The 19,501-nt window shown below is 39.1% G+C and overlaps 1 protein-coding gene across 1 annotated transcript in view; it reads right to left on the bottom strand.

Moving 5' to 3' along the window:
* The window catches only part of tbcd (tubulin folding cofactor D), a 250,865-nt gene that overhangs the window by 172,781 nt on the left and 58,583 nt on the right, over positions 1–19,501 (bottom strand). Inside the window, exons 9-12 of the mRNA XM_073025892.1 lie at positions 12,640–12,772; positions 11,203–11,357; positions 8,994–9,054; positions 313–387 (exon numbers count right to left, since the gene is read on the bottom strand). Of these exons, the coding sequence (XP_072881993.1) occupies positions 313–387; positions 8,994–9,054; positions 11,203–11,357; positions 12,640–12,772 (424 nt within the window). The remainder of the gene's footprint in view (positions 1–312; positions 388–8,993; positions 9,055–11,202; positions 11,358–12,639; positions 12,773–19,501) is intronic.

Genomic DNA, 19,501 nt, shown 5'->3' with positions numbered 1-19,501 from the left:
TAGATCCTTTTTAATGTAATTGCTTGCTTAGACAGTCTACATTAAAATTTTACACACCGTTGCCAGCTATGAAATTCTTCTCTGGTTGTAGACATACAAATGCAGGTTCAGTCATCATCTTTACCAAGTTTGCATCATTAGCCCAAGCAAACATCTGGCTCTAGTTAGGCTTTGAACTCCTTTTGAATCACTAGGTGAATTAGGTCAAGTTATAAGGACTGTAGCTACTGCAGAGTTTATATAATGTGAATGGTGATATGTCATTAAATGCAAAGCCAAAAAAAACAGAAACATGACAGAACAAATCATTACCTGAAGCATTCAAGCACAGATCCAACAACATCATCTGCAAGTTCTTTTGGCAATCTTCCAGTCACTCTTCCTATACTAAAACAGAGCAAAAAATTAGATCCTAATTAAATTTTTTTATTTACAGATGCAGCATGCCACCAGTAACCTCCAATTTAACCCCAGTCTAATCATGGGACAATTTATGTCTTTGGACTATGGGAGGAAACCCACACATTGCATGCGGAGCACATACTGACTCCTTACAGAGGATGCCATGATTGAACTCTGAACCCCAACACCTTGAGCTGTAATAGCATCGCGCTAACCACTACGTTATCATGATGTCCAAATGTGATTGTTCTTTTCATTGTATACAAGTATATATACAAATTATGCTCTCAATAGAGCATGTCCTTTATACAATGCAAAGTTAAGGTAAAATAGAGAACACATTCACCATTAAAATTAGTAAAATAAACTACTTAATTTTGTTTAGAGGACATGCAGTTAACTCCTTAATGCACTAACGAGTCTACTAAATTCCTTAAAGTATTTAAATACATAATCAGACCAATACTGAAGTTTGTTATCAAAGTGTATATGTGCCCATCTGAGTGAACACAGACAAACAAATGAGGCTATTAAAATACAAAAAGAGAGCTCTATAGAACAATCAAGATAAAGTACATACATGAGCAAATTTACTCATCATTTATGTAATCTGCTGTTACGCTATGTCATGAAGCTCCAAGTAAAAGCAAGCTCTTTCATTCCAGAGTCAGGATGCCTAGTCTCTCGAAACACTGAAATACTTTTCACAAGAGGATAGCATTTCAATTTCTCCATTCACCTTCTACAAAACCAGTTCAAAAATAAGTAGTAAAGTGTGTTGGCATGTCCCAAGTAACAAAATGCGCTTTATTAAGTTGCAAACCTGCCTTTCTACACTAGACATTTTTAGAGAAAGAAATTTATGAACAGAATGGAAAGATACAATCGTACCTCTGATGTTGTGAAACTAATCTCAAAATAAAGCTTCAAATTTTGATGGAAAATTTGGAAAAATGTGCTTCCTCTTTATGAATAATTTTATGGGAAAACATTTTGAGCATCTCTTGTAGTATAGCTGCCAATTTCTAGTGAAGATTAGACTTGGCAAAATCACCCAAATGCTAATATAATTTTTCCAACATGTATCACATGTGAAGAGATCAATATGTACAGCTCAAATATCCAACCCACCAACTTAAACTGGATCAAACCTTTAGGGCCGACAGCTTTTGTTGCTCACTTGGAGTAGAGCAAAAATTGAAGAGCACCCAATGGTACATGCGACTTTATTTTGTCTGATACCCCATTGCAGGAGGCCTCCACATTACACAAGGGCTATGTCCTAAAATCGGTCTATATTGTGATCTCCTGTAACACGAAGCCGCATCATCTGCATATGCATCACAAAATAAATGTGTGTTAATTTATTCATTTTTTATTCACATAAATTCTACGACCAGAGCAAATTTTATTCTATATCTCACATTTTTAGGTACTGATCTGTGAATTCTCTAAGGGCAAATTTCCACAATGTAAGGGCACCTGTATGGATTTATAAACATTAAAATTTTATTATGTAAATATCTTTACATAAGATGACTGATGTAAAGCGACTGCTATGCCAGTGGCCCAATCACTGTGGATTCCAATCACATTATTCCACAGTATATGCTGCAGCCTCATTGCCCATTCCATGCTTCATGCTCCAACTACCCCTTCCACTGAATTTCCCTTCAAATTCATCACTCACCTTCCATTTTCTGCACTTTCCACTTTCCCTTTCTGCTCATCTTCATTTTAGACTGTGTGACTCCTTCAGAAATAGAACTTTTAACAATGCTAATCTGCTTCCCCTTAGGCAATAGACAAATGAGAAAGCAGTTGTGACCTCAGGCAGCAACTGTGTTTGCGAACACAAAAGTCAGCTTTGTAAGCTTTTAAACAGAAGGAAACCATGGAGGCGATTTCTTAAAGAACATATGCCCCATTTATGCGATTTATATCTGATGAATCACAATTTTATATTCAAACAAAATACAGGTCCTATTTAGGGCATTTAAAAAGGATGAAATGTCTAAGGATAATTACTTTTGTGCAATGGAATCACAGTGAGATGTAAAGTAAAAATATTATCATGGGGGCTTTAAATCATTCACTTTGCAAAGAATCAAAATGTCTAACTAGCAATATTCATGATTGAAATATTATTTAAAAGTTGAATTAGAAAATAAAATCACAATGTTTGAAGATAGCAGGCAGTGTCTAGAAATTCTTCACAACACGTCTGTGCAGCAAGATTGATGTTTTTGATATTGTTCACTATGTGCCATGTCATTGATGTAGATGATCATGGTCTTTCTAAAACCTTGATTGATCTTGGCAAATTTTTTCTATAAAGTGGTTTGCCATTGCCTTCTTCTGGGCAGTGTCTTTACAAGACGGGTGACCCCAACCATTATTAATACTCTTTAGATATTGTCTGCCTGGCGTCAGTGGTCACATAACTAGGACTTGTGATGTGCTCCAGCTACTCACGTGACCATCCATCACCGGCTCCCATAGCTTCAGGTGACCCTGATTGGGGAGGCTAAGCAGGTGCTCCACCTTGCCCAAGAGTGACCTCCATGCTAGTGGAGGGAAGCAAAGCCTTACACTTCCTTTGGTAGGGATGTATCTCCATCCCACCACGCGTGTTTTTGATATGGTCCCAGTTTGAGAAACCAAGTGCGGTTTCACTGGTCACACTTTCACTAAAGGGAAGATCCACAGAGTCACTACCTATTATCATTAATTTGATCATGGTTGCCAGTACTTGACTTTGTTGTCTGGAATGTTCTCCTTAAAGGACCAATTAACACTGGCCACAACAGAGCAGTAAGTGCATTTTCACCGATGACAAGAGGCAAAAGGCACAAGGGTGATGAGGAAAGCCTACACTCACTCCCCTAACTCCAATGTTCTGACAACAGCATAAAATTTGCAGGAATCATAAATGGTACAAGAACAAGGAAGAAGCCATGCAGAGCCTCAGACGGCAGATGATAGTGGCACGTCAATGCTTTTCTCTGAATGTAATGGTTGCTAAGGGTAGCATGGAAGCAGATGTAATGGTGGCATTTAAGAGATTTTTAGACACATGAATATGGAAGGAATGGAGGACTATGAATCATGTGCAGGGAGAAGAAATTTAGTTTATTTTGGTGCTGTGTTTGACAGAGACATCATGAGTCAAGGGGCCACTTTCTGTGCTGTACTGTTCTATAAGAACATAAGAACACCAGCTAGACCAATGACACAAGAAATACCATGAACTCACAAGGTGGGAGATTTAATAATTTGAATTGCCTCGAGAATGTCTGCTTTATCTACAACATTATTACATTTTAAACAACAGTTCACAAGACACACTCAAACACACAGCATACTCAACAACAGATATCTAGATTAGTAGAAATCAAGAAGAACATCATGACATTAAAGCACTTCCCAATGTTTCTACTCTGATTTCTAGTTAAAATTGTCACAAACAGAAGCCCAGCCCAATAAACAGGAGATGATATTTCAAGGTTCAGAGCATCATCATACTGGAGGAATAGATCCACCTCCTAAAGAACAATGGAGAAATCCAACCCCATCTAGCAGATCCAACTGTGAGAGATTTTGTACTTTTGCAATTTTCTAAGTACAGTACTGTTTGGCCTTTCAACACCCTATGCTCCTTCAAAGATGCTGATTATATGTACTGGTAACTTACACTTATAGGTTTAAAGAGTAAAGCCATGTAAAGAATAAAGCCAGACTCTTTTTTGTGCCTTCAGAGTTGCTAGAGACAACAATGCTGCACACATAAAACAGAACAACTGAAGAAATATACTGCACAAATATACTGTTGTTAATTGATTACAGCTCAATGTTCCACATAATGATACCTTCTTTTCCAATCAACAAGCTCCAGAACTGGGCCTCTGTACATCCCTCTGCAACTACATATTTGACTTCTTCACTGGGAGACCACAGTCATAGTCATAGTGAGGATCAGAAATAACAACTCCTCCTCGCTGGCAATCAACACTGGCACACCTCAAAGATATGTGCTTAGCCCACTGCTCTGCTCTCTCCACAACCATGACCATGTGGCTATGCACAGCTCAAACATCATCTATAAATTTGCCAATGAAACAACCTTTGATGTCAGAATTTCAGATGGTGATGAGGTGGTGTACAGGAGTGAGATGGATCAGCAGGTTGAGTGGTGTCAAAACAACAACCTTGCACTCAACAGTCAGTAAGACAAGCAAATTGACTGTGGACTTCAGAAAGGGGAAGTCGAGGGAACACACTCCAGTCCTCATTGAGGAATCAGAAGATGAAAGGACGAGCAGTTTCAAATTCATGAGTGTCAATATCTCTGAAGATCTATTCAAACTGGTTGCATCATCTTCTGGTACGTAGGAGTCATTACACAGGATCAGAAAAAGCTGTAGAAAGTCATAAACTCAGCCAGCTGCATCATGGGCACTAGCATCCCCAGATTCGCCTGAATCCTGAGTGTATGCTTAGTTCTAGCCTCTCCTTGAACCAAGCAGAAACAAATTTCCTGCCTCCGTCTTATCCAAACATAATTTTATGTTTCTGTATGATTTCCTCTCATTCTTCTGAATTCCAGAACAACTTTATTAGATACACCTATACACCTGCATGTTAATGCAATATCTAATCAGCCAATCATGTGGCAGCAACTCAATGCATAAAAGCATGCAGAGATGGTCAAGAAGTTCAGCTGTTGTTCAGACCAACCATCAGAATGGGGAAGAAATGGCATCTAAGTAACATTAATCATGGAATGACTGTTGATGCCGGACAAAGTAGTTTGAGTATCTCAGAAACTGCTGATCTCCTGGGATTTTCACACACAAGTCTCTTGTGTGGTTCAGGAAGCACCTAATAAAGTGGCCACTGAGTGTATATCTCTCTGCAGACTTTTTGCATCCTCTGCAGAATTTGCCTTGGACTGAAGTTAGTGTCTTCAGCAAACATAGATACACTACATTTGGTCTCCTTTTCCAAAGTGTTAATGTATATCATCAACAGTTGCAGGCCTAGCATTGAACCCAGTGGTACTCTGCTCACCTTTGATTGCCAATCAGAGAAACACCCATTTATGCCAAATCTCTGCTTTCTATTGCTTAACCAATCCTCCATCCACACTATTAAATTATCTCCATGCAACCTTATTTTGACTAACTCTTTCTATGTGCATCTTATCAAATGCCTTCTGGAAATCCAAATATACAACATACACAAGCTCCCCCCTATCCATTGTGCTTGTTATATCCTCAAAGAACTCCAGTAAGTTTATCAAACCGATTTGGCCTTTCCTCAATCCATGTTGTGTCTGCCTGCTGGAACCACTTCTACCCAAGTGTCTTGCAATTTATTCCTTAATTATAGCTTCAAGCGTTTTTACTGACTACAAATGTTAAGCTAACTGACCTGTAGATATCTGCCTTTTGCCTATACTTTTTAAAACATTTATTGATTTTCCTTAATACTGTTGTAAACTCCAGTGGCTCTTCCAAACAATTTTGTTGTGCTGTATCAATTACCGTATATTTTATTTTGAAGAGCAAACCAATTCATTTGACCAAATGAGCATTAACATAGAATATCATTTTGCCATACTGCAGTAGAATTACTTCTGGGAACCTCTCCATCAAACACATGATAATAAACTCATCCACTGACATATCAAATCATATTCTACAATGTCCTCCTCAAGGGTTTCATCCTGAAATGTCGACTGCATTTTTTTCCATAGATACTGCCTGGCCTACTGATTTCCTCCAGCATTTTGTGTGTGTTGCTCAGATTTCCAGCAACTGCAGATTTTCTCTTGTTTCTGGTCTATAATGAATACGATTTGTTTTGTTTTGACTTTTACAGTCATTGATTATATATTCTGCTCCTTCAAATATATAAACTGGACATTCTAGTGCTATGTTTGCATGGATTCCTAAACATATAACCAGTCCTGTGGAGGGAAAATAATTATAGTCCTGAGTTTTAATTGAAGTTGCTTTGCAGTTCTGCATTCAAAAAGCTTTTGGTTGACACTCAGACAAATACTGCTTCATCCTTTGAAATTATTGTCTTCCAAAATCATAGAAGACAAAACAAAAACACCTCATCAGGCCTACACCAGCTCTGAAAAATGCATCCATGTAGACAGCTGTTCTGGACCTGTAATCCTGCAAACGTTCCCATATCAAAGATATATAAAAACCCCATTTTAAAGTGGTAAGTGCATGGAATGTACAGCTAGTGGCAGTGGTGGAAGCAGATACAATAGGGTCCTTTAAGAGCTTAGGAAAATAGAGGGCTATGTGCTAGGGAAATTCTAGGCAGTTTCTAGAGTAGGTTACATGGGTGAAGAGCCTGTAATGTGTTGTAGATTTCTATCTTCTAAAGTCACTACTGAATCAACATGATAATGCAGGGCATCTTCCTGAACCATGCCATATGCCCACATTAACTTTGACATAATGTAGACCTGTACATCGAATTTCACTAGGCTTCAAGATCCTGAAGGCCTCTGGTGAGGTGAATTGAGACATCAGCAGGTATTGGATTACAAGCAGTTGAATATAGGGACACCTTCCCTGGAACAAAGCCATCAGGCATTGACAAAAAGTAAAGCTAAGGGTAGGGGTTTTCCTTCCATCAACGCTGTCAAGGGCATTCAAATGCATTTAAAAATAAACAAAATTAATGCACTTAATTTTAAAGTAAAAATGTTCATGATATTCCCCAATCAGAAAGCTAAGAATGTACACTATAACAACTATGGACTTTGATCCTATGCAGGTCTGATATGAGACAGGAACTGAGCAGCCATTTGCAAAATTAATGCTTGGAAATTATAGCAGGAGTGGACTACACTGTTATTCCACATTTGGAGTCCTATCATAGAATTGAGAGAACCTCCAGTATAGCAAGAAAGATACAGCATAATCATGCACTTAAGAATGTCTGTAACACCTAACCAAAATTTTTAACTTTTCCAGCTCCAAAGAGAGCAATGCCAGCTTCTCTAATTAACTCCCTAGCCTAAAACACCATTTTCTTAAAGATAGTCTCAGTATTTTCAGGCATATCTACTGCATTGATTTTATCCACAACCCAAAAGTAAAAGCATGTTTACTTACCGGTCCTCATATAAAGAGTAGTTAAAATCAAAACTTGCATGACACATGCACTGTGCCCTCTAAGCTGTGAGGCCACATAGTAATTGAAATGTTCCCAAACACCTAACCTTTGTAGCTGCACAGCTGGGATTTTCTTTTATATGTTAATAGAACTTCAAAATTATGTTAAGATGGCTGTCAAAACAGTTTGACATTACTATTTTAATGAGGAATTACAGTTTTCATCCAGTATTGCACAGAGCAAGTTAATGAATGTAACGATCCAATCAGCAACGACTGCATGAAGATTTTGACCAATCCACAATAACGAAAAACATTAACTGTCCTAAACAATGTTTTATTAGATTGTTCTCTTAGTAATTTCCTTCAGAAAAGCTGTTCGAATACAAATTAAGTACTGCAGTATGCAAAAGCAAAAATTAACAAGTTTTGCCACAATATCTTGGCAATACTGTTTACTGGAGTGACAAAGTGTAAGATCTGTTTGCATCTATAAGTTCTCACGTCAATGCCGCACCTGTTATTCAATTCATTCAATATGTATGTAATCACTTGGATCAGAGATTTCCTGATGATGAATTAAGAGAATAGCAAGCTTTTGACCCTGCTGCCATTATAAATATAACCAGTTTGAATTTGGAAAAGACAATGTTGTACAACTGACTAAAAATTACTCAGCTACTATTACAAACTACAACAAAAGCATTGACTCAAAAATATCACAGCAATACTGTGTTTTCAAATTTGTCATTTCCAAGAAAGTTAAGACTGGTTTAATTAAGATGTTGAACTAAATATGTGTTTAGAAAGGAAGAATTTGAAGTCCTGTCAATTCTTTTTGACATAATTGGAACATTTCAAACTTCTATTACTAATTGCAAATGTGGATACAGTCTTATAAATTCAATCAAATGTATATCAAGAAATAGACTAGAAGTAAAACATTTGGATGATCAAATGAGGATTAAGACCTATCTTTCATCTGGATGCAAAGTTAATCTGGACCGTGTTTACAGACAATGGATTTGTAATAAAGACAGATGAAAAAAAAGTTTACGAAATGTGACAACTTTTCTTTGTTGTATTGTACTTCATTATACCCTTCAGTTAATAAATAAAATCAAAAATGTAAGATTTTTCAATTTTCATTCTGAATATTCAGAATATGCATATTACAAAAAAAAGAGTTGTGCAGTTTTCAGGGTGTGTCAAAATTTCCCGCTCAAAGCACTGGTTGGTCCACACAGCTGCAAAAAAAATATTAGAGAGAGTACTGGATGCATGAGAAGTCTCTGTTTCCATTATTTGTTATTATGAGTCAACTATACAATGCATTTGTTCTCAACAAAGAAAGTCAAAGTTAAGTTCAAAGTTTGATAGGAGCTTCTATAACTGCACATGGCATTGACAAAGGAATGTATATCCAAAACGGGCTAATTTACTCACCCTTTCGCTGCAGACCATCTTACAATAGTATCTCTGTCCTTCAATCCAAAAAGCAGTTGCTCTAGAAAAAGATCAGAAGAAAACCTTAAGTAGAATGTGACAGCAGTTTTAATTTATTTGCAGCAGATGATTCCACAATTAAAATACATTGCAAAAAAATGTCATTTCATCATGCAAACAGCAAGGCAATAATGTTGTCTGAATTGTTGAGTATTCAATTATTTGTTTCACTTCAAATTTTTAGGATATGCGTTCTTCTAAATTTCAAATGACTTCAGAAGCCTGATAAACTTCCTTCAATAAATGAAGCACCTCAAATTTATAAGAAATCTATTCTCATAAATTATGAATGAGAGCATTTCAGCTTCTCCAATGGACATGTGAATTGGTAATTTTGTTAAAAGGTAGTAGATTGGCTGATCCCATTTAACATACCGTAGATTCCGGATGATAAGCCGCTACTTTTTTCCCACATTTTGAACAGCTTTGAACTCTGCGGCCTTTAATCCAGAGCGGCTAATACATGGTTTTTTTTCATGCCGCCTCGTAAACATTTTGCCTCGTAACAGTAGACCAATAAAATTGATGAGTAGTTCACAGAGGTCCAATGAAATTGTACGATAAATCAAGCGCACTTTCACAATTAAATTATTGTAAATCAGTCATTTGTACTCACCCTCATCAACATGGAAAACACTCGAAGAAAAGCATTGTGCTGCCTTTATGGCAGTTACTTAGTTTATAATATTTTCGCTTAGTAATTCATTTGTTAGTTAAAGTTAGAAGTGTTTTAACTATATTTGTTTTCTGTACTACATCCCGGGATGCTATGACGTCACACCCGGTTTCGCCGCGTCTTGTGGGATACCAGTTTGCGATATACGGGAAGGTGGGGGCATTACGCGAGCACATCAGACCCGAGCGCATCAGACCCGAGCGCATCAGACCCGATCGCGTTACGCGAGCTCATCAGACCCGAGCGAAAACGCTGCTTTTAAGTTAAAGGCGATCAATAACTTTCCCTAGTAGGCTGCAGTATATATATTTTTACCAGTCGCTAGGAGATATTGGAATGTTGTTCGTGCTGTTCAGTAAAAAAGTATATGCAACTTAATTTGTGTTACCGATACGTATGTATATTTAAAAGTAGCCGTATTACAGGCACGGTTTGAAAAAAAGCATTTGCAATATATATTTGTTTGTTACCATATGGATTTAATTAAAAGTTAAAAAATCCTCACGTGTAATATCTTTCTGTGTAAATATCTCATATTACAACGTGGGACACCTGCGGCCGAAAATCCGGTGCGGCCTTTACAATTAAAAAATTGATTTTATTTCTAAAATTAGAGCCAGCGGCTTTTAATCAGGTGCGCTCTGTAGTCCGGAATCTACAGTAGTTTTCTTATTCAAAAGAGCACTGACAACTTTATTCTTCACCTACTTAAGGTTTGAAGAGCTCAATTATATCACAAGTTCCCAAACAGGTGTTTCAATTGACAGCACTTAAATCCCTCACAATGAAAAAAACATAAGACAAAATTCCTTCTCGCTTACCAACAGTTCTCATTTTTCATTCTGAAAGCATTGTACAATTAGGAAGAATTGCAATGGGCCTGTAGAAACCCTACAATATCTCAGTTTGAGTATGCAAACATGTACTATGTCAGGCAATGGATTTTTCAACTATTGGGCATTGCAGTCCAGGTAAATTGTGCTTTACCCAATAATTTTCTAGCTGTCTCTCACCCACATACACATACACACAAATCTTTCCAAAAGAGGTTTGGCAATCTAGGACGTAAATTCTGACAATTCGTCTTTTCTTATTTATGGATGAAAGTTCATTGCAACAAACCAGCTAAAATTAATGAACCTACATTTGGGTACCGCTTGGAAATGTTAACTTTAAGCTCATGTACCTCAAATACTCACAACTTTAAAGAACTAAATTTTGAGGGAATCATTTCAGCAGCAACCTACTATTTATCTATCAAAACCAATCGTCTTAACTTCCATCTTCCACTCACATTTCAGAAATGCGTAGATCAATAGTAGTGATTATTACAGTCATAAATATTATGATATGTTGAACCAAATATTGTTCATTTATACAAAAAAGCCTGCACCAGACTGCTCTAAAATGACTGATTATGGCAGTCCATAACAAACATTCAGATAATAATATATTTTACTGATCATAACGCACCTATCACATTCTCTATCTCTTCAGGAATATCATCGTCATCATCATCATCCTCTGCTTTTAATTCCATTTTCTTTCTGGATGCAATATCGTTAATTGGTTGACTCTGGCCTGCCATTTGTAAGTTTAGAGCCAAAGACCTGCTCCCACGTTGATACCTAAAAAGATATAAAGAACATGACTTCTAAACAAAAATTAAGAATAAAAGCTGCTTCTTTTTACACTGTATATGTTTGCGGATGACACCAAGATAGGTGGAGGAGCAGGAAGTGTTGAAGAAATGGAAAGGTTGCAGAGAGACTTGGTCAGTTTAGGAGAGCGGGCAAAAAAATGGCAGTGAGATACAATGCTGAGAAATGTACAGTTGTACTTTTTGGAAGAAGAAATAATCGGGCAGATTATTATTTAGATGGGGAGAAAATTCAAAAGTCGGAAGAGCAAAGGGACTTGGGGGTCCTCATGCAGGATACCCTAAAGGTTAACCACCAGGTTGGATCGGCAGTAAGGAAAGCAAATGCTATGTTGGCATTCATTTCAAGAGGAATAGTGTATAAGAGTAAGGAGGTGTTGATGAGGCTCTATGGGGCACTGGTGAGACCTCATTTCAAATACTGTGTGCAGTTTTGGGCCCCCTATCTTAGAAGGGATGTACTGATGTTGGAGAGAGTTCAGAGAGGATTTACGAGGATGATTCCTGGAATGCAGGGGCTAACATATGAGGAGCGTTTGTCAGCTCTTGGACTGTATTCATTAGAGTATAGAAGAATGAGAGGGGATCTCATAAACATTTCAAATGTTGAAGGGGTTGGACTGAGTAGATGTGGAAAGGCTGTTTCCCTTGGTGGGCGAGTCCAGGACAAGAGGCCACAGTCTTACAATTAGAGGGTACCCATTTAAAACAGAGATGAGGAGAAATTTTTTTAGCCAAAGGGTCATGGATTTATGGAATTCGTTGCCACATACAGCTGTGGAGGCCCAATCATTGAGGGTGTTTAAGGAGGAGATTGAAAAAGCTGGAAATTGGAACTAGATGGGAGAATAGTTTAGCTCATGGTGGAGTGGCGGAGCAGACTCGATGGGCTGAATGGCCTACTTTTGCTCCTTTGTCTTGTGACCTTATGATCTTGTGAAGTGTTTAATCTTTATTTATGTGCTCACCCACTTCAAAAATATTCCTAATTTCTTGTCTCCAATTTCAATCTTTTCTCAGTTCTGGCAACATCAAAAATGAAAATAGAAATTCAAAATACTTCTATTAAAAGTTGTTTGGAAATGTTCTTTTCACTCAAATTTAAAACAGTTACTACAAAGAAAGGCTTCTGATAGATCAGTTAAAATGAAGAACCTATGTGAAGAAGTCTGACCAAACCTCCATTGCTGATTAACTATTCAATCACTGTATTTCTGATTAAAGAGCCCAACTCCATAGCTCATACATACCTCCATTTTGCAATCTTTGGCTTCAGAAATGTAAGGCCCAACCTTTGAATGAGTTTTATGCGTAATTTGCGAAGAATAATATGACTGCATTCACCGATGTTGCGTTCATCAATGCATTTCAATACCATCGATGCTGGAGCAGAAAACAGTTAACAATTATTCAGAAATGTTACAATACAAGCTCTCTAATGTCTAAAATGTGCAATACAAAATGAAACCTTATTTGTAAATCTATCAGTTTTAGCTTGTTTCCCAAGTCAAGCCTCTCATCGCAATTCCATTATTTCCATGCCTGAGCTTCCCTGACTGTGAAATGCATGGAATTTTATTTAGACTTCCTTCTTCATCAATTCCTCAGTTATCTGCTAAAGGATTTGCTGTGGACCTTTGAATTATAGAAAACTAAATGTCACACAGTAAATAGGAATGTATCATTTAGAAGCTCAAAAGCAAATTCTTACTCCCAACAGGATAAAGCAATTTATAGTCTCAAACTGAAATTGAGATCCAAGGTTTGGTGGGAACTCATGTGAGATGCATAGTGTCTTCCAAAGACCAAATTAAACTGAAATCAGTAGTAGAGGAGATGGCCAGGCAAAACCACTCAAATGACAAATAAGAAACACAAATGGTATATTTGTTAAAGTGATTAACAAAATTAAGTGCCCAACAGAAAGCTAGGTACAGTTTACCAGTGAATTATCAAACAGCTTACATGAGGCAAAGCATTAACCCACTTACATAGTCATAACCAAAATATTACTACTATAAGTGCAGCTTGAGAAAATATTTATACAAATGCTTAAGACACATCAGTCTGAGAAAATAGTAGTAATCGATTAGTACTATTGGAATTACTAATGGAATTATTACTAATTATTACTAATGGAATAGTAGTAATTCCATGGAACAGTTTTATATAAAAGTTATACTCGACTGTAAATATTTGTTTTATAATATTTATTTGTCAATACAAACTTGCTAACTGTCCTTTTTTAAAAATTGGAAGATACAATAGAATCCACTGAATTAGTTCAGATTTTTATTTTATTTCAGCTCACACTATAACCTACATTCAGGTTTCACCTATCACCTTGTGTTTCTCTTTCCCCTCCTCCCACCTTTTAAATCTACTCCTCAGCTTTTTTTCTCCAGTCCTGCTGAAGGGTTTTGGCTCAAAATGTCAACAATACTCTTTTCCATAGATGTTGCCTGGCCTGCTGAATTCCTCCAGCATTTTGTGTGTCTGTTGATCAAAAGATTTGTTTTTGGGAGGCATGACACATTTGAAGTCTCTCACACAATGTAAGAAATGTGATTTTCATAGCATTGGCGGCCAGAGTCATATCATGATGGGATCAAATTACTCAATAAAATATAGGGGTAGATTCATCAAATGAGAAAAATAACTTATGCTCATGTACTGTCATTCAAATCAAAAGACACATTCACAGGCCTGAGTTATTCTGTTTCAGTTTCAGAAACCTTTATGTTCAGTACAAGTTCAGTTTCAGATACCTTTATATTCACAAGAACATGGCCTCCAACATTCTTTTCACAGAGCCAAAAATATTATCAATAGATTGTCAAACAAGCAGCCTCTGAGCAATTCATTATAGCATTTTTCCTTTTTCTCAATCAAGATTAGTTGTTCTGCTATATAGGCAGTTTCTTAGAAAAATTTGGCTGCTGATATGGCAAAACTGCAGTCAAAGGATGAGTTGCGATGTAAAAGGTGTATAACATCAAAAAGGATGAATACAGGACTGAGCAAACACGAGGAAATCTGCAGATGCTGGAAATTCAAACAACACACACAAAATGCTGGTGGAACACAGCAGGCCAGGCAGCATCTATAAGGAGAAGCACTGTCAACGTTTCGGGTCGAGACCCTACGAGGACTAACTGAAAGGAAAGATAGTAAAAGATTTGAAAGTAGTGGGGGGAGGGGGAAATGCAAAATGATAGGAGAAGACCAGAGGGGGTGGGATGAAGCAAAGAGCTGGAAAGGTGATTGACGAAAGTGATACAGAGCTGGAGAAGGGAAAGGATCATGGGACCGGAGGCCTAGGGAGAAAGAAAGGGGGAGGGGGGGAAGCACCAGAGGGAAATGGAGAACAGGCAGAGTGATGGTCAGAGAGAGAGAAAAATAAACAAACAAACAAACAACTAAATATGTCAGGGATGGTGTAAGAAGGGGAGGAGGGGCATTAACAGAAGTTAGAGAAGTCAATGTTCATGCCATCAGGTTGGAGGCTACCCAGCCGGTATTTAAGGTGTTGTTCCTCTAACCTGAGTTTGGATTCATTTTGACAGTAGAGGAGGCCATGGATAGACATATCAGAATGGTAATGGGACGTGGAATTAAAATGTGTGGCCACTGGGAGATCCTGCTTTCTCTGGCGGACCGCGCGTAGGTGTTCAGCAAAACGGTCTCCCAGTCTGCGTCGGGTCTCACCAATATATAAGAGGCCACACCGGGAGCACTGGACGCAGTATACCACACCAGCCGACTCACAGGTGAAGTGTCCCCTCACCTGGAAGGACTGTCTGGGGCCCTGAATGGTGGTGAGGGAGGAAGTGCAAGGGCAGGTGTAGCACTTGTTCTGCTTGCAAGGATAAGTGCCAGGAGGGAGATCGGTGGGAAGGGATGAGGGGGACGAGTAGACAAGGGAGTGGCGTAGGGAGTGATCCCTGCAAAAAGCAGAAGGGGGGGGAGGGAAAGATGTGCTTGGTAGTGGGATCCCATTGGAGGTGGCGGAAGTTACGGAGAATTATACGTTGGACCTGGAGACTGGTGGGGTGGTAGGTAAGGACAAGGGGAACCCTATCCCGAGCAGGGTGGCGGGCGGATGGGGTGAGGGCAGATGTGCGGGAAATGGGAGAGATGCATTTGCGAGCAGAGTTGATGGCGGAAGAAGGGAAGCCCCTTTGTTTAAAAAAGGAAGACATCTCCTTCGTCCTGGAATGAAAAGTCTCATCCTGAGAGTAGATGCGGCAGAGACGGAAGAATTGTGAGAAGGGGATAGCATTTTTGCAAGAGACAGCGTGGGAAGAGGAATAGTCCAGGTAGCTGTGAGAGTCTGTAGGCTTATAGTAGATATCAGGAGATAAGCCGTCTTCAGAGATGGAGACAGAAAGATCAAGAAAGGGGAGGGAGGTGTCGGAAATGGACCAGGTAAATTTGAGGGCAGGGTGAAAGTTGGAGGCAAAGTTAATGAAGTCAACGAGCTCAGCATGTGCGCAGGAGGCAGCGCCAATGCAGTCGTCGATGTAGCAAAGGAAATGAGGGGGACGGATACCCGTATACACTTGGAATATGGACTGTTCAACAAAGCCAACAAAAAGGCAGGCATAACTGAGACCCATACGGGTGCCCATGGCTACAACCTTGGTTTGGAGGAAGTGGGAGGAGCCAAAGGAGAAATTATTGAGAGTAAGAACTAATTCCGCTAGACGGAGGAGAGTGGTGGTAGAGGTGAATTAGTTAGGTCTGGAATCCAAAAAGAAGCAAAGAGCTTCGAGACCATCTTGGTGGGGGATGGAGGTATATAGGGACTGGACGTCAATGGTGAAAATAAGGCGGTGGGGGCCAGGGAACTTAAAATCATTGAAAAAATTCAAAGCGTGAGAAGTGTCACGAACATAGGTGGGAAGAGATTGAACAAAGGGGGATAAGACAGTGTCAAGGTATGCAGAAATGAGTTCGGTGGGGCAGGAGCAAGCTGAGACAACAGGTCTATCTGGACAGGCAGGTTTGTGGATCTTGGGTAGGAGGTAGAAATGGGAAGTCAGGGTGTGGGAACTATGAGGTTGGTGGCAGTGGATGGGAGATCCCCAGAGCTGATAAGGTTGGTGATGGTATAGGAGACAATGGCCTGGTGCTCCTTAGTGGGGTCATGATCAAGGGGTCAATAAGAGGAGGTATCAGAGAGTTGTCGCTGTGCCTCGGCCAGGTAGAAGTCAGTACGCCAGACAACAACAGCTCCCCCCTTATCAGCAGGTTTTATAGTGAGGTTGGGATTGGTGCGGAGGGAGCGGAGAGCAGAGCGTTCGGAAGGAGTTAGGTTGGAATTGGAACAGGGTGTAGTGAAGTCCAGACGGTTGATGTCCCGTTGGCAATTAGCAATAAAGAGATAAGGAGATCCAGAGCAGAATACTGGACTGAAGAAGTTTTATCTGAATGCAAACAGTATAAGGAATAAGATAGATGAACTTGAAGTACAGATACAGATTGGCATATATAATCTAGGCCTCATATGGAGCCAGTGATCATTAATGGAGAATGTGTGGAGCAGGTTAAGACCTACAAGTATCTGGGAGTACAGTTAGACGAGAAGCTAGACTGGACTGCCAACACAGATGCCTTGTGCAGGAAGGCACAGAGTCGACTGTACTTCCTTAGAAGGTTGGCGTCATTCAATGTCTGTAGTGAGATGCTGAAGATGTTCTATAGGTCAGTTGTGGAGAGCGCCCTCTTCTTTGTGGTGGCGTGTTGGGGAGGAAGCATTAAGAAGAGGGACGCCTCACGTCTTAATAAGCTGGTAAGGAAGGCGGGCTCTGTCGTGGGCAAAGTACTGGAGAGTTTAACATCGGTAGCTGAGCGAAGGGCGCTGAGTAGGCTACGGTCAATTATGGAAAACTCTGAACATCCTCTACATAGCACCATCCAGAGACAGAGAAGCAGTTTCAGCGACAGGTTACTATCGATGCAATGCTCCTCAGACAGGATGAAGAGGTCAATACTCCCCAATGCCATTAGGCTTTACAATTCAACCGCCAGGACTTAAGAACTTTTTAAAAGCTATTATTAATGCTTTTTGAGATAGTGATTTAGATGCATATCATATTTTTTACTGAGTTAAGTATTGTATGTTATTAGTTTTGCTACAACAAGTGTATGGGACATTGGAAAAAAGGTTGAATTTCCCCATGGGGATGAATAAAGTATCTATCTATCTATCTATCTATCTATCTATCTATCTATCTATCACTGAGTCATAGTTGAAGTAAGATTATAGCTGGGAGCTTAATGTCCAAGAAAACACATTGTTTTGAAAGGACAGGCAGGTAGGCAGAGAGGGTGGCATGGCTCTGTTGGTAAAAAATGAAATCAAATCATTAGTAAGAGGTAAAATAGGATTGGAAAGTGTTGAATCACTGCAGGGGTATAAAGATGGGAGTTATATACCGACCACCAAATAGCAGTAAGGATGTGGTTGACAAATTACTACAGGAGATAAAAAGTGCATGTTAAAAAAGCAATGTTACAATAGTCATGGGGGATTTCAATATTCAGGTAGATCAGAAAAATCAGGTTGGTGCTAGATCCCAAGAAGGGGAATTTCGAGAATGCCTAAGAAATGGCTTTTTAGAGCAGCTCACGGTTGAGCACACTAGGTGATCAGCTGCTCTGGATTTGGTGCTGTGCAATGGACCAACACTGATTAGAGAGCTTAAAGTAAAAAAAAAGCCTTTAGGGGCAAGTGATCATAATGTGATCAAATTCACCCTGAAATCTAAGAAGGAAAAGATGTATCAGTTTACTGTGGAGTTAAGAGAATTACAGAGGCATGAGATAGGAGTTGGACAAAATTCATTGGAAAAGAACACTGGCAGGGATGATGGCAGAACAGCAATGGCTGGAATTTCTGGAAGCAATTTGGAAGGCACAGGATATATACATGCCAAAAAGGAAAAAGTATTCTAAAAGCAAAATGACACATCCATGGCTAACAAGAGACGTCAAAGACAACATAAAAGCCAAAGAGAGGGTATATAATGGAACATAAAACAGTGGGAAGTTAGAGGATTGGTAAGCTTTTAAAAACCAACAGAAGACAACTAAAAAGCCATTAAGAAGGAAAAGATAGAATACCAAAGTAAGCTAGCCATTAATATTAAAGAGGATACCAAAAGATTCCTCACATACATAAAGTATAAAAGAGAGTCAAGAGTGAATATCAGACCGCTGGAAAGTGAAGCTGAAGAGGTAGTAATGGGGGACAACAAAATGACAGATGAACTAAATAAGTATTTTGCATCAGTCTTCACTGGACAAGACACAAGCAGTATGGTGGATGTTCCAGAATGTCAAGGGTTGCCATTACTAGGGAGAAGGTTCTTGGGAAACTGAGAGGGATGAAGATAAATGTCACCTGGACCAGATGGCATAAAGCCCACGGTTCTGAAAGAAGTGGCTGAAAAGATTGTGCAGGCATTAGTAATGATCTTTCAAGAATCACTAGATTCTGGAAAGGTTTCGGAAGACTGGAAAATTGCAATGCCACTCCACTCTTCAAGAAGGGAGAGAGGCAGAAGAAAGGAAATTATAGGCCAGTTAGTCTGACCTCTGTGAATAGATCTGGAGAGCTTGTTTCCTATAATGGGAGTGTATAGGACGAGAGGACACAGCCTCAGAATAGAAGGGCATCCTTTTAGAATGGAGATGAGAAGGAATTGCTTTAGCCAGAGAGAGGTGAATCTGTGGAATTCATTGCCACAGGTAGCTGTGGAGGCCAAGTCTTTACATATATTCAAGGCAGAGGTCAATAGATTCTTGATTGTTCAGGACATGAAGGAATACAGGGAGAAGACAGGAGATTGGGGATGAGAGGAAAAATGGATCAGCTATGATGAAATCGCATAACAGACCCGTTAGGCCAAATGGTCTAATTATGCTCCTATATCTTACGATCTTATGGTCTAAAACTTCTGGTTTTTTTATACCAAGATCTTAATCATCTTCTCCCATGCATCTCCAAAACCTTCTCCATAAATGAACCTCTTTACCAACATTCAAGTACTCCAATTTTTCTTTCGTACATTCTTTTCTTACTAGGCCCCAAGATGGCAGTTAACA

The sequence above is a fragment of the Hemitrygon akajei genome, chromosome 22 (assembly GCF_048418815.1).
Source record: "Hemitrygon akajei chromosome 22, sHemAka1.3, whole genome shotgun sequence".
NCBI lineage: Eukaryota > Metazoa > Chordata > Chondrichthyes > Myliobatiformes > Dasyatidae > Hemitrygon > Hemitrygon akajei.
This window is presented reverse-complemented; position numbering and strand designations above follow the sequence as displayed.